The sequence below is a fragment of the Ambystoma mexicanum genome, chromosome 11 (genome assembly GCF_040938575.1).
Source record: "Ambystoma mexicanum isolate Mex_15411 chromosome 11, UKY_AmexF1_1, whole genome shotgun sequence".
In the NCBI taxonomy this organism is placed as follows: Eukaryota; Metazoa; Chordata; class Amphibia; order Caudata; family Ambystomatidae; genus Ambystoma; species Ambystoma mexicanum.
In genome coordinates this window covers 1,250,843,854-1,250,856,686 of record NC_090934.1, presented here as the reverse complement: position 1 = coordinate 1,250,856,686, position 12,833 = coordinate 1,250,843,854, and the positions used below count along the sequence as shown (strand labels likewise).

The following is a 12,833-nucleotide window of genomic DNA, read 5'->3' as shown; positions in this document are numbered from 1 at the left end:
CCTTGGAAGCAAAACGACACAGAGCAACACAGGTTCGAACCCCGGGTTCGCGCTTAGAAACCTCTGCGTATTAAGCGCGTTATAAATAACCTATCACATCATATCATTTCATTTCAGAAGAGGTGGCATCAGGAGCTGGGATTGAGATAATGGTGAAGGTGGTAAGATCAGATGGCAGAAAGAATACTGAGGAGGAGTTGGTGACCCAAGTGGTGGGAGTGGGAAAGTGGCAGTGGTGATCACATCAGGTGGCAGAGAGAGTGTTGGGGTGGGGGGGGACCACAAGAGGTGGGAGTGAAACAGAGGTGGAGGTGGTAATGCTGGGTGGCAACAGTAGTACTGGTGTAACATCAGGAGAGAAGGTGAAGGTTGTAACCTTAGGAAGTAAATGTGAGAAACTGACAACCTTAGGAGGAATGGTGGAGGTAGTGACTAGAGGAAGGGAAGGTGGTAGCAAGGAGGAGACAACAACATCTAGAGTCAAGGAGGAAGGAAGACTGGGCAGGGGATTGGAAGGAAGGATTACAACATCTGAGTGGTGCGAGGAGGAGGGGACACCACAATGGAGGTTGGTGGTGGGTGCCAGGGAAAAGGAAGGAACCTGAGAACCCAAAAGCAGCAGGTGGAGGAAGGAGCGGGTTGCAGAGAGAAGGGACATTAGCTAGCAGCAAAAGTCACAGCTAGCCAGTTTAGGTAGGTTCTGGTTGGTCAGGTTGGCCTTTGACAGGACCGGAAGGTAGGAGGGGGAATGAGAATGGGCCAGCAAGGTTATATTAGGAGTAGAGAGCCAACAATGGGAATAGTTGAAGGGATACAGGATATGACTGACACAAAGAGACTCCTCTCCATCTCTCCAGGCCCCCCTCACATAGGCCTTGTTCGGCTGTTTTACATGTGTATTGACTGCACCACACAGTTAGCATTTTGGGTTTGGGAACCCGGAAGCCTGCACCAAGCTAGTTTCCAGAAAAAGGGGTTGGGATGTTTAAATCCTACAAAGTCCAGAATCCTGCAACAAGCTAGCCTCCCAAAGAAGGTTATAGGATCCATGAAGCACGCGCACCCGCAGATTAGAGAAGGAATGACGAAACCCATGGATACTGTGAGGACCGGAGAGGAATGTCTGTGTGCCATGGAGGACGCTGAAGCCCACTCAGGTCTCGAACATTCGGCCATCTTGGCACTTTTCTTTTTGAAAAGATCACCGTTTGCTTTAAGTTGCCCATCCCATATATATATTTTCCCTGAATAAACAAGAAAAAACATAAAACATGGTCTCAGTGTTTTTTCTGTGCCCAAATGCATTGTGACTATGATTAGTGCCAAGGATACTTGGTCTGTGTTTCATCCAGTATGGTGAGTCCAAAAGCAAGTCAGCTGCTAGCGTCAGCGGGATTACTGTGGTATGTTGGTAGGGCACTAGCTGCCATATTGGGACGGGGGGGTGATTTGATTGTGTGAGTAGTGCAAGGTGATAAGACAAAGAGTTGACAGCTGTTTAGTGGGGGGAAAGGAGGTGGGACTGGGTTAGCAAAAATGGCCCACTTGGTTCTTTATCGTTGTAAAGTGGCCCTGAAAATGTTGGATTGTCTCTGTTGTGTGAGTTGGTTTCATTGGTCTCTTTCATTTTAAGTTGCGTGAGGAGGGCTGACCAGAAGGAGTTCCTTGGCAATTGTATTTTGGGTATCACTTCTAATTGTGAGAAAAAAAAATGCTGCCTAATCCACATTTACTGCGCATTCGCCGGTAACGAAAATGCCAAATCCCATTATACTGTACAAGGAGAATGAGGGTTGCGGGGATGTCCCCCACTCCACTTGTATGATATAATGGGTTCCAGGGATGCAGGGGTGTCCCCCGCAGTCACAAGGAGGGTATTGCAGTAGAAACACATAGATCTCCGATCTATGTGATTACTGCAGGGTTTGAAATTGAGATTCATTGAGCTGGAGCTAAAACCAGCTCCTGGGTGTCGGGCATCAGCCAGTATGCACGAGCTACCGCAGGCAAACAGGAGCAACAAGAGATCGGGGCTCAAGTCGAGGGTACACACGGGTGGACTCAGTACCCTCTAACCCCCCCCCAGCTAAAATGAGAAACATTGAATGTCCTCTTTGAATTTATGAAATAAAGATACAGCCGACCTCTGGTATCCCGCAGTCGTCAGGTTTGCAGGCTGGACACTTCACCACTGCACTATATAACCTGATCAAAACTAACAAATAAACAACTAAATGTGAAATGCCCCTTTTTAGTAATGCAAGTTCCAGGGAAAACATTTGTATTGGCTATTGGAGTTGAAAACATGCAAACCTTTTAACGTTTTCAAAAACACTATTAGAAGAATATACTCTCATTGGTTTTGTATGCATGTTAATTTTATGAAAGGCAAATGCCATTTGTCCTATGCAATTAGGGTGGTTATGCAAAACCAATTTAATGAAAAGTGCATATTTTACCTTGATATGCTAATTTCTGGTGACATTGCATCCCATTGAATTTGTTGAGGTTTCCCCACACTTCAATTTTTAGGACTTGACCCCTGCCAGAGATGTTCCTTTAACTTTTTGTCTATTTTGTATGAACCATTGTGTTTCAATGTTTATATTGATGTGTTATAATTCTCCTTTATTAACCTTATTAAATGCTGAGTTAATGTCACATTTACATGTTTGGAAGGGACCAGTTGGCCCTAGGAGCCAAAAGTATCTCCTGGTAGCTGTTGGTTTCAAGCTATCCAGGCTCTACTGTGCTAGAAGCAGGAGCTAAATAGCTCCCCTCAATTTCGAAGCATGTTACTGTGCGGCTACATTTATACATTTGAAATATCCGTATGTGGTATTTTTGGCCACGCAGTAATTGCACAGATCCTGTATTTGGTATTTTATTTTGCTTCTATAGCACCTTAAGCCAAGCTGCTTTATAAAACTTAATGAGTTGGTACAAAAGTAGCAACGATGGCATGCAACAACAGGATACAAAAGAAAGAGAAGAAGAGATACCATACAGATGGAATGCAATGATAATCCGAAAACGCAGTCCGGTTGAGATTCGAGCAACATGAAAAATTGCTTCAAGACATCCATCCAGCCACCCACAACACAAAATGAATCCAGTCCAGGGAAGCAGGAATCCAGATGACCAAGATAGGGCCTGCAAACCATGAAAAATAGTCGAGAGTCACACACGCTCAAGCCCGACCTGGCAAGTGAAGCTTGGGTGCCGACCACCAGGCTCTAGCTCGCTAGCCCGCCAGGGCAGCTCCAGCAACCAAGCTCCAGTCCGGTAGTTGCAGCACTGTGTGCACCTTAGGTGCACAGCGAGACCAACCTGAAAGTGGCTGATCCAACAATTTCCTTGGCTGAGGCGTTGTGTTCGGGCAGGCAGCATTTTGGGGAGAGTGACTGGACGAAGTCTCTGGGAGCGGGAGGTGCGTTTGCTGGAGTTGGCCCGATTGGCTTAGGGTTTGTCGCGTCTTTAATACATCTTGTGAATATGGAGAATTTCAGGCATTTTCGGGAGCCAGTGGAGCGTTTGTGGGGCTGGAGTAATATGTGCCCACCTTTGAAGTCTGAGAAGAAGTTTGGCAGCTGCATTTTGGAATCTTTGTAGTCTGCCCTGCAAGTAATCAGGAATGCCTGTGCGTAGGTGAGAACCTAGTCTTCTCAAGGTGTCGTCTAAGGAGCACTAGGGTGCGTCAGAGACTAGTATAGCATTGGAGCATCCCCCACACTTCTCCACTTATGTGTGTCTTAGCAAATGGACATTTCCACTGTTTTCTCACTTTTCTTTGGAGTGCTTATGGCTTGCGATCCTGAAATCTTTTTCAAATGTCAAAGGGTTCAAAAAGTTAATACTGCGAAATATCAGAAATTGCTCTTTTCACTTAATTCAAGAGGAATTATTTTTAGAAAATAATGCAAGGTTAAAATTGTGTTATGGTTTTTCACTGACTTTTTTTTATACACGAACATTATTTTGAATGTGTTCTTTTTACTGTGGGGGTATAATTGCTGCGTTATCCTAACTGAGCGCTCCAGTGTTCAGCCCCCACCTAAAGTCTAATTATGCATAAGTGTATCCAAGATTAGAAAATGCTTTGTAATCTGTGACCCCGTGTCTCTCCGATGATCTCCTTTTCCTCACTAAAGCATTTATCTTCAGAAAAAGATCCCTCTCGATGCAGAATCATGGGTAGTGCCAGGTCAATACTTGATCAGGAGAAATACTGCAACACATACAGGCTGTCTAGATAGAAGTAATGCCGTAACGTAGCCTAAAGCTCGGGAAAAATAAGATCACGTCAAAGAGAGTGCTACATATCGCATTAGTGGGGTCTGGGTAATGATTAAGTTTAAAACATCAATAAGGCACAATAATAATGCTTTGTCAAGGGAGCACCAGCCTTATAACTCTACCAAAGGCAAGGCATACTCTGAGATGCATTGGCCTCCCGCCGGTCTTCACCCCTCCACCCCCCACGGCACCCCATGCTGACTTTCACCCGCCTGCTGTGAATGTCAGCTCCATCGGATTTGGTTCACTCAATTGCTGGTCTGCCACCAAGCACAATCCCACATCCCTTAGACCATTTCTGAGTTTGACATTGACGTCATCGCCATTTCAGAAACTTGAATTACCAACAATTATAGGATAGCCACGTTGCTCCTGATAAACATTTCAACACTTTGGCTCACATTCACCCATGGTGAAAAAAACGTCAGAGTGACACTTACCTTCTCGACAAACTTCACCATAACCGCTATCCAAACCACCTTTGCCAGTAACTTTGAGCAACAAGGAGACACACTCTTCATCAATGCTAAAAGCTGCCTCATAATTTTAACATCTTCCTGTCTCCCTGCCCTCCGGTCAACATCTTCCTCCTAGCTGCATGGTTTGAGATCCTCTTCACACTCCAAAACATGGCAAATTACATTCTCATTCTGAGGGACTTCAACATGTGTTTAGACACTCACATACCACCTTATCAAATGTCGTCTTGTCATGTATCCTTAATCTTAGTTTCACTCCATGGGTTTCTCGACCTACACCTCAGGAAAGTCCGTGGTTAGATGTGGTGTTCACTTTCAACCTCCCTCTGCAACCGACTCATCATAAGGCCCTCATTTGGAAACACCCACCTCGATTTATCAATGACTGGAATTGTCTCCCTTCCGTCACTCCTCTCACTTAGTACATCAGAGTGTCAGAAACTCCTTTTCAGGCGTTCTAATCCCATTACAATGATCAAGCTTTAAAAAAATTACAAAGTGCTCACCCAGTCCATAACCCAGCATTATTCCTCGGCAACCTCTACCGCAGCAATTAATTAACATTGCTCTCTTTTGCTTGTGCCATAGAGTCAAACCTCCCATCAAACAAGCAAATACATTGTTTGAGGAAGCCCTTGCCCTGAGGAAGAGGGCTGTAAGTAACACCAAACACTGCTGGTGAAAATCTTGCGACACAGCTGGCGAGCCAGCCTGCAAAACCCAGAGCCGGTCCTTTCAATACACCATGGAACTGGAAAAGAGACTTTGCTTCCAGAAGCGCGTCTCTAGTGCTGATAAGAAGTTTGGAAGATTCACACCAAACTGAATAAATCTAGACATATGCACTCCTTCACCCCCCAATGATGCTCTTGCCAACGACCTTTCATCCACCTTTCAGGAAAAGGTCACATTAATCCATGACTGGTTTATAACAATCCACTAATCCTATCCCAGTCGACAACTCCTGCTCCTTTCATTATTTCACTCCTGTCACCAACTTGGAGAATCTCTTCTCCAAAAACTTGATTGATTCAACTAATAATTCCACCCTTCCGCCTTCCCTCATTAAAGAAGGCATGCACCACTTGGGCAACACAATCGCGACCATCTGTAAGTCCTCTACGATCAGTGGATTGCTCACACCTCCATGCAAATCAGTCACTGTCACTCCTCCACTCAGAAATCATGCTTTGTGGACTAAATCTTGTATAAAATAACATTTTATCAACTGATGGCCCACTGTGAAAGCACTAACTTCCTTCTTGTTAAAACTTGGGGTTTTACCCTAAGTCACCAAGGGTAATCCAGGCATGGACCCCTTGCTCACTCTGTCTTAGAAATGCTCGACATCACCTCACGGAGGAGGCCCAAGAAGGCTGAAACACATGCCTGGGGTTGCTGATTGTACTCTTGTTCAGAGGAGAATTGCCTAGGATTTCGATGCTGGACTGCTATGTGGGGGTGACCAGGCAGGTATGCAAGTTGTTATTTCACCTCTTTGGGGGGTATAGTGAGCTAACAAGTGGTTGTAGACCCTCTTGAGTGACGTGCATCACATAGAACATGTTATATGAACCATGTTAATTCTCAGTAGAGAGGCTCCCACACGTTTGTAAAGTATGTGTTAAAGTGCGCTCTATTGTTATATCCACTTACAAAGGGGTGCAGTTTATACTTGGCCCATAAGTACACAATGAAATGATAAATCTCTATTCCGATGAAGTGAAAGTTGGGTGCTTGCTGCATAAAGGAGGTTACATGTGTTAATATCACTGCAAAAATATTGCCATACAAAAATATTGCCATATTTTGGCGGCAATATTTTTTGCAGCGATATTAAGGCATGGAACCTGCGGGGACCTCCCCCCCCCCACAACCCCTGTATTATTTTAAAAGGAGCAGGGGCACCCCCGCAATCCCCACTCCCAAAGAATCCTATAATATTATCCCCACTAAAAATATTGCCTATGGCCGTTCCCGATGACCATATATACAGCGATATTTTTGGTGGGCATAATATTACCTGATACCATAAAGGATGACATCAAGCTCTTGCTTTGCGTTGGCGTGAAGTAGCACGAATGACTATCTCTTACTAGCTTTCCTATCAGCTCTTCTCCTGTCCGAGGGCATCCCCTCAATACATGCCGATTCCTTACCCGATGGCTGTTCTCACTGGTATGTCTGGGGATCCATTAAACTTTGCCAGGCGGCCATTTTGCCAAAGCTCTCCTTCCTGGGCCTCTATACTGCACTGTGCCAACATCTCCTGGATCTCTTCCGCCCCCTGCTGGTCCAAGAATATGGGTGTTGCCCCCACAATCCCTGTCCACCCTCTCCATAGTACAGGGGACACCACTGCAGCCACTGGGCCTATTTTGCCCTCACCCCCCTTGAGTGTAGATGTCTCCCCCTCTTTCCGCCTCTTTCGCTGCCTAACTTCTGTCAACTCCTCCCTACCACCACACCCTCATCCACGTTCCTCCTTACCTGTCTCTTGGCCTCTACTTCCCCACTGTTCCTAGAGGGGCATACAAGAGCGTAACACACTTCCCATTTAGGAACAGTGTTAGGTTTGGCCAATGGCTTGCTGTAAAGTGTGGCCGAACGATGTGTACAACCCTGGTCTCCAGTGCTTAATAAGTAAAAAAAAGTAAAGTACCAGGGCTCAAGTATTTTCGATCATGCCCATGACACATCAGGATCAGGATGGGCAGCTACCCACCCACTGTTGCCACCACCCTCGGCTGCTCCCCATTTGTCAACATATATAGGTTTAAAGTTGCAGTTCACACCGGTTTATTGTGGTTGACGGATGTGCTCTGTCACTGCAGCAGATGTGTGATTTACAAATACCAATTAACATACACATAAAATAACATATTCGTGTCTTGACATGAGACACATATTTGAGTGTGTCTTCAAACACAATCACCATTTACATTTTGCTCTAATTCTATAGGTTGTTGTTATGTGACTGGCATTTACAATAATAACATTGCCAAAACACCACATCGTAATCAAACTGAGTCTGAGACAATAAGTGCTTGGGCTCAGAATTAAGTACCAGGGCTAAGCCCTGGTAAATACCCCTCAAGTCAAGCACTGCTTGTCTCTCACTTTGTCCCTCCCTTTCTCTTTATTGCCCCCCCCTTCTCTCTGTGCCTCCCCCCTTTTCTTTCCCTCTTTGCCCCCTAGGATCACCTTCTGTCCTGCACAGGACATCTCTCCACTCTTGATTACACTTCCCCCTAAGCAGGGCATTCACTATCAACAGGTGGTCTTGCTTCTCCTAACCTTGCCCTCTTTGTGTGAGTTCATTAGTCTGGGCACCATTACGAAATTGACCCCAAATTGCAAACTGCAATTCATTGCTTTTCATGACAAACTATTTGATTGATACTTAAGGAGTTGTCTTTTTGGAAAATAGCTTTCAAATAGTGGATTTTAAAGCACACGCAGACAGTAAAAGCTGTCAACACTACCAGCTGCACAGTGCAGTAACTCGTCAAACTGGCTCACTCTGTCCCAAAGAACCTGGCCAAAACTAGCATGTTGGGCATTTCCCTATTGCCCCATCGGCTGGCCCGTGCCTGTCTTGATCGGAATCAGGAAAAATAACGATCGGAATATTTTTTATAATGCAACGCAGTCATTTTACTTCCCTGTTATTGTCAAGAATGGGTTATTGCGAAATTCCCCACATTCAATAAACGTAATCAAACAGTTTGAGCACCAGCAGGGCACATGCCACACCTGCCATTCTTTTCCTGTTGGTCCTCTATAAAAACAGGGGAGTCTCCCAGTGAGAAACCATCCTTCTACTCCTGAAGTCCCTGGAAGATCCAACTCTCGACGAGGGGGCGAGTGCTTGAAGCAGCCAGCAGGATGGAAACGGGTAGCAAGATCGACCTGGTGGAGTCCCCTCCGGTGAGTGCATTTTCCTCTTCTGTTATAAAATCGTGTTCTGCAACCACAGTCCGAGCGACTTCTTCCGAGGTCCAGTGTATGGGTTTCCTGTAGCATTTTGGGCTTTGGCGGGAACTCTTTCTTTGTGAACGAGAACATTCCTTCAGGCTCAGAAAGGCTCAGAAAGCTCAGAGAGGTCCCTTTTCTAGACCACTTTTGGGGTAGGTACAAGTGTTGTGTCTTTCTTGAGTCCTATGTCCTTTGTTGAATGTACGAATCTGGAAAAAAATAACATGGACTCAATGGGCTTCATTACAAGTTCGGTGGTGCAGTAAAAAAGTGCCAGCAATTCTGTTACCTCCACTTTATTTGGTGGTAATGAAATTACTGCCACCGCCTATTTCCAAGTATGGGGTAAAGTGGAGGAATCACCTCCAGCAAAAAGCAAAAAGCTACAGATAAATCCTCCTCTTTACCTCCAATAACAGGTGAAAATACTGTTCAAAATGAGTACTCCCGGTGAATCCACCAAGAATTCCCATGGAGTCCTATGATGCCAACAATGGGGATTTACACCACCATACCACCTATCGTAATCCCTTTATAATGCTGCGGGACTGAGTGCCGGTAACGATAAATGATTCTTGCGGATTTACTTCCAAACTCGTAATGGGGTCCAAAGGCACTTTCAATGGCTAATCGTAGCACTACTGTCCATTTTCTTTCTGCCATCAAAGGATCCCTGGGGCAGCTTGCCCATTGAGGCATTAGGGGTGATGGCCCCTCTTGCAGAGTTCCCCGTCCGTCCAGCAAGTCTCTCGTATCATGATAAGCTCTGGCTTTAAATCTGTAACATTGTATGCACAATATGTTCAGTGATGGTATCCAAACTGATCTCTCCCACACACAGACACACACACAGACACAGCGTAACAACTTAGACCTAAAGAGATACAAGGTAAAGCAGTGCTTTCACAGATCCATTTCACCGTGCCACCCTTTTTTTGAATGATGTGACGTCAGGCAAACACATGTGGCATGCGACCAATTTCAAATTGTTTTCATTCAAGTCAACAATATATTCTTTAGACCCTGTTCCTTGGTATCCAAATGACCAAGTTAAGTGCGAGATCCAGGCTGAAAAGTTGAGTTGCGTAATATATAACTCTGTGTTTGCGTGAATGAGTAGGAGTTGAACTCCGGTCTCAATGCACCAAAGCTGTTGCTTATGGACTGGTCGTTACAGCACCTTCAGACATGGAGACTTGGTGGGGGTGTGATGATATTTAGGAAGGGGACTTCTGGTCTTGTGCGATCTCTAAGTCATCAACCTGCAAGGAGTGGGGTGGCAAAGGGTGGAAAAGAGCAAAGAACACATACGGTAGCCTTGCTTGATTTTTGCTTTCATGCTTCAATGGGTCCCCCAACCATTGCCAGCTTCCTCTCATGCACAATACAGTGGGAACAACACTCCCATTCAATGACCGTTGTCTCCCATTGGCCCTGCATGCACCCGAGACCACCAGCTAAAAATTGCCCTCTCTCCGTCCACCATCAAAGGATCCCTTGCACCAACCACCTTGTATAGAACCATATTCAAACTCCATCCTAATGATCTAATAGTCCCTTGCCACTGGCCAATCAATAAATGAACAGCCCTGAAGGTGCTATTTGTGGGTGCTGGTTAGAGCACTGGGGTCTGGAGAAAGGACCTGGTGTTCTAATACTTCTACTATGGCTTCCAATTCTCTTGGTGTTTTGCCAATCCCTGTACCCCTTCAGCCTTCTTTATAGATTGAAAATATGTAGCTCATTAAACAGATTAAAGAGACTTTGCAACAAAAGGTGGCTTGCTGTGTTATCATGTTAACATCAAACACAATGCATAAAAATAACTTTAAAAAAAGAACCTGAAAGAACAGGTCTCTAAGGGTGCGTGTCCTGTGCACGGACAACTTTAGTAGGGTTGTCACAAACGGCATCCATTGCTTCAGACTGACCCCTGTTTGGTAGGCGTTGGATCCCTATCATGTCGAGCACTCGCATGACCAGCTACTGGTAGGTAGTGAGACTCTTGGCGGCAGCAGGGGAGTTCTTCAGAGGTCCCTTTACTCCGTTACAAGTCACATGAACTTAGGACAGGGACACGTACAGATAATGGTAAGAGGGGACAGGACAGGAGCGCACTGGCTCCCACCGCCTAGGCTCGCATCTCCAACTGCCTGGGTGTAGAACCCCGGTCACACACAAACAATCTCAACATTCTCCCAATGACATCACTGACCCAGACATTCAGGAAGGCACAATACCACAGCTACAGTTTACGCTATTTTGCTACAGATTTACTGATTACCCTATACAACGCCTGCTCTCCTCTGGGTGCTATGAGGCTGTGTCACAGTCAGAGGGAAAGAGGAAATGTGAGAAAGCAACAAAAAGTATGGGTAGGCCGGTGATCCAAAGTGGTTTGAACAGCAAGGTGTTGCCAGTAAATGGAGAACACAGTCATATGTGCATTGAAATCTGGCCAAGCAACCCCTTGGTAAATCCTCTTGTGCAACAGGCCTGGAATAAATAACTGATAAATGTTGAGTTGTTTGGGGAGTATGTTATTTCTATGGTTCCCAAAATAATCTATTGTCCTTCCGCTTCATCATTTGATCTCGATTAAAGTGCCCATGGTGACCACATTGTTTGAATAGGGCACACCTTGCCTTTGGGCAGCAGGTTGGCCAGGATCCTTGGCTCTAACTCACACCTCTTGGCTCCCTCCTGCAGGTTTACTCCATATCCCCAAAGGGTTGGACGCCTGAGAAGAAGAAGAAGGTGGTGATTATCTCGGTGGTCGTGGTCGTCCTGTCTCTGATTGCGGTGGCAGCGATCCTGATTGGGGTCAAATTATCTCAGGATCACACAGAGAAGGCGAGTACCTCAGTTAACTTCCAATCAGAATGTGATGTTAGAAATGAAATGGGTGCCGGCAAACCCTGGTGTAATTTATCATACCATGGGCGGGCCCCTTGAAATTTACAAGGCCCAGTGAGTCTTTACCTTTTGCATCTAATGCTGGACTATAATACCTAGTACTATACCTAGTTACTATTAATGTATCGTAGTAATGTTCTGCAGTCGCAGAATTCCTCTTGCGCTGGAGGTAATTGCAGCTAGAGTATCAGAACCCCTGCCAAACCTCCATGGCTCCGTCAATCCTGCCCTGTGCCTATGGCAATAGCTGGCAATGTGTGGATTGAGAAAATGCATAAGCTGGAGAAAACCATATATACGCGGGAAAGGAAATTCTCTCTTTTTGACAAGATTTGGGGGAAGTTTATGCTTTTGTACTAGACTCCGTTTTGTTATTTTTAACTATGGACCTGGGGTGGGGGTGGGGGTGGAGTTGAGTAGGGGCGGGTGGAGGGCAGGGGCTTCTTGGACTGTATTTACTATTAATGTACATAGTTATGTTTGCTAAGTCTGATATACAGTGGTTTTAATGTTGTTTTATTTGAAAAGATTTGCCTTTATGTGTATTTATATATGAGAATAAATAATAATAATAAAAATAAAATGTACAAGGCCCAGTGAGCCTTTACCTTTTGCATCTAATGCTGGGCTATAATACCTAGTACTATACCTAGTTACTATTACTATATCGTAGTAATCTTCTGCAGTCCCAGAATTCCTCTTGCACTAATGTAATTGCAGCTAGAGTATCAGAACCCCTGCCAAACCTGAACGCATGGCACGGATGCCTGAAAGCTCAAACAACGAATGATGCTGACAAAGGGCATCATTACAAGTTTAGCAGTAACTTGGCAGTACATCTGCCAAGTTACTGTCAAACTCAATTACCGTTACCTCGCCAGTAGGTCCTGTGGAGTTAAAGTGGTAGTAATTCCCAATGTTTAAAGTCGGTAGGAACTCCATGGAGATTTCTGGTGGATTTACCATGGATGGTATTTCCACACAGTAAATCTGCCGATTTTTAGAGGTAAAGTGAAGGATTTACCTCCAGCAACAACCTGGAGTTGAATCCACCAGTTTTCCTCAAAAAATTGGCAGATTTACTGTGCAGTAATTCAGCCGGCAGTAAATTCAACAAAAATAATTTGACAGTGTGGGAAAAGTGGTGCTAACATAATTATCACC

At 45.1% G+C, this 12,833-nt stretch overlaps 1 protein-coding gene across 2 annotated transcripts in view; it reads left to right on the top strand.

Annotated features, from left to right (window-relative positions):
* Positions 1 to 8,562: 8,562 nt before the first annotated feature.
* LOC138504283 (surfactant protein C-like) overlaps positions 8,563 to 12,833 on the top strand; it is a 58,103-nt gene continuing 53,832 nt past the window's right edge. For both annotated transcript variants that reach the window (XM_069624670.1, XM_069624671.1), the window contains exons 1-2: positions 8,563 to 8,705; positions 11,463 to 11,606. In XM_069624670.1, coding sequence (XP_069480771.1) covers positions 8,664 to 8,705; positions 11,463 to 11,606 — 186 coding nt within the window. In that variant the 5' untranslated portion in view covers positions 8,563 to 8,663. The remainder of the gene's footprint in view (positions 8,706 to 11,462; positions 11,607 to 12,833) is intronic.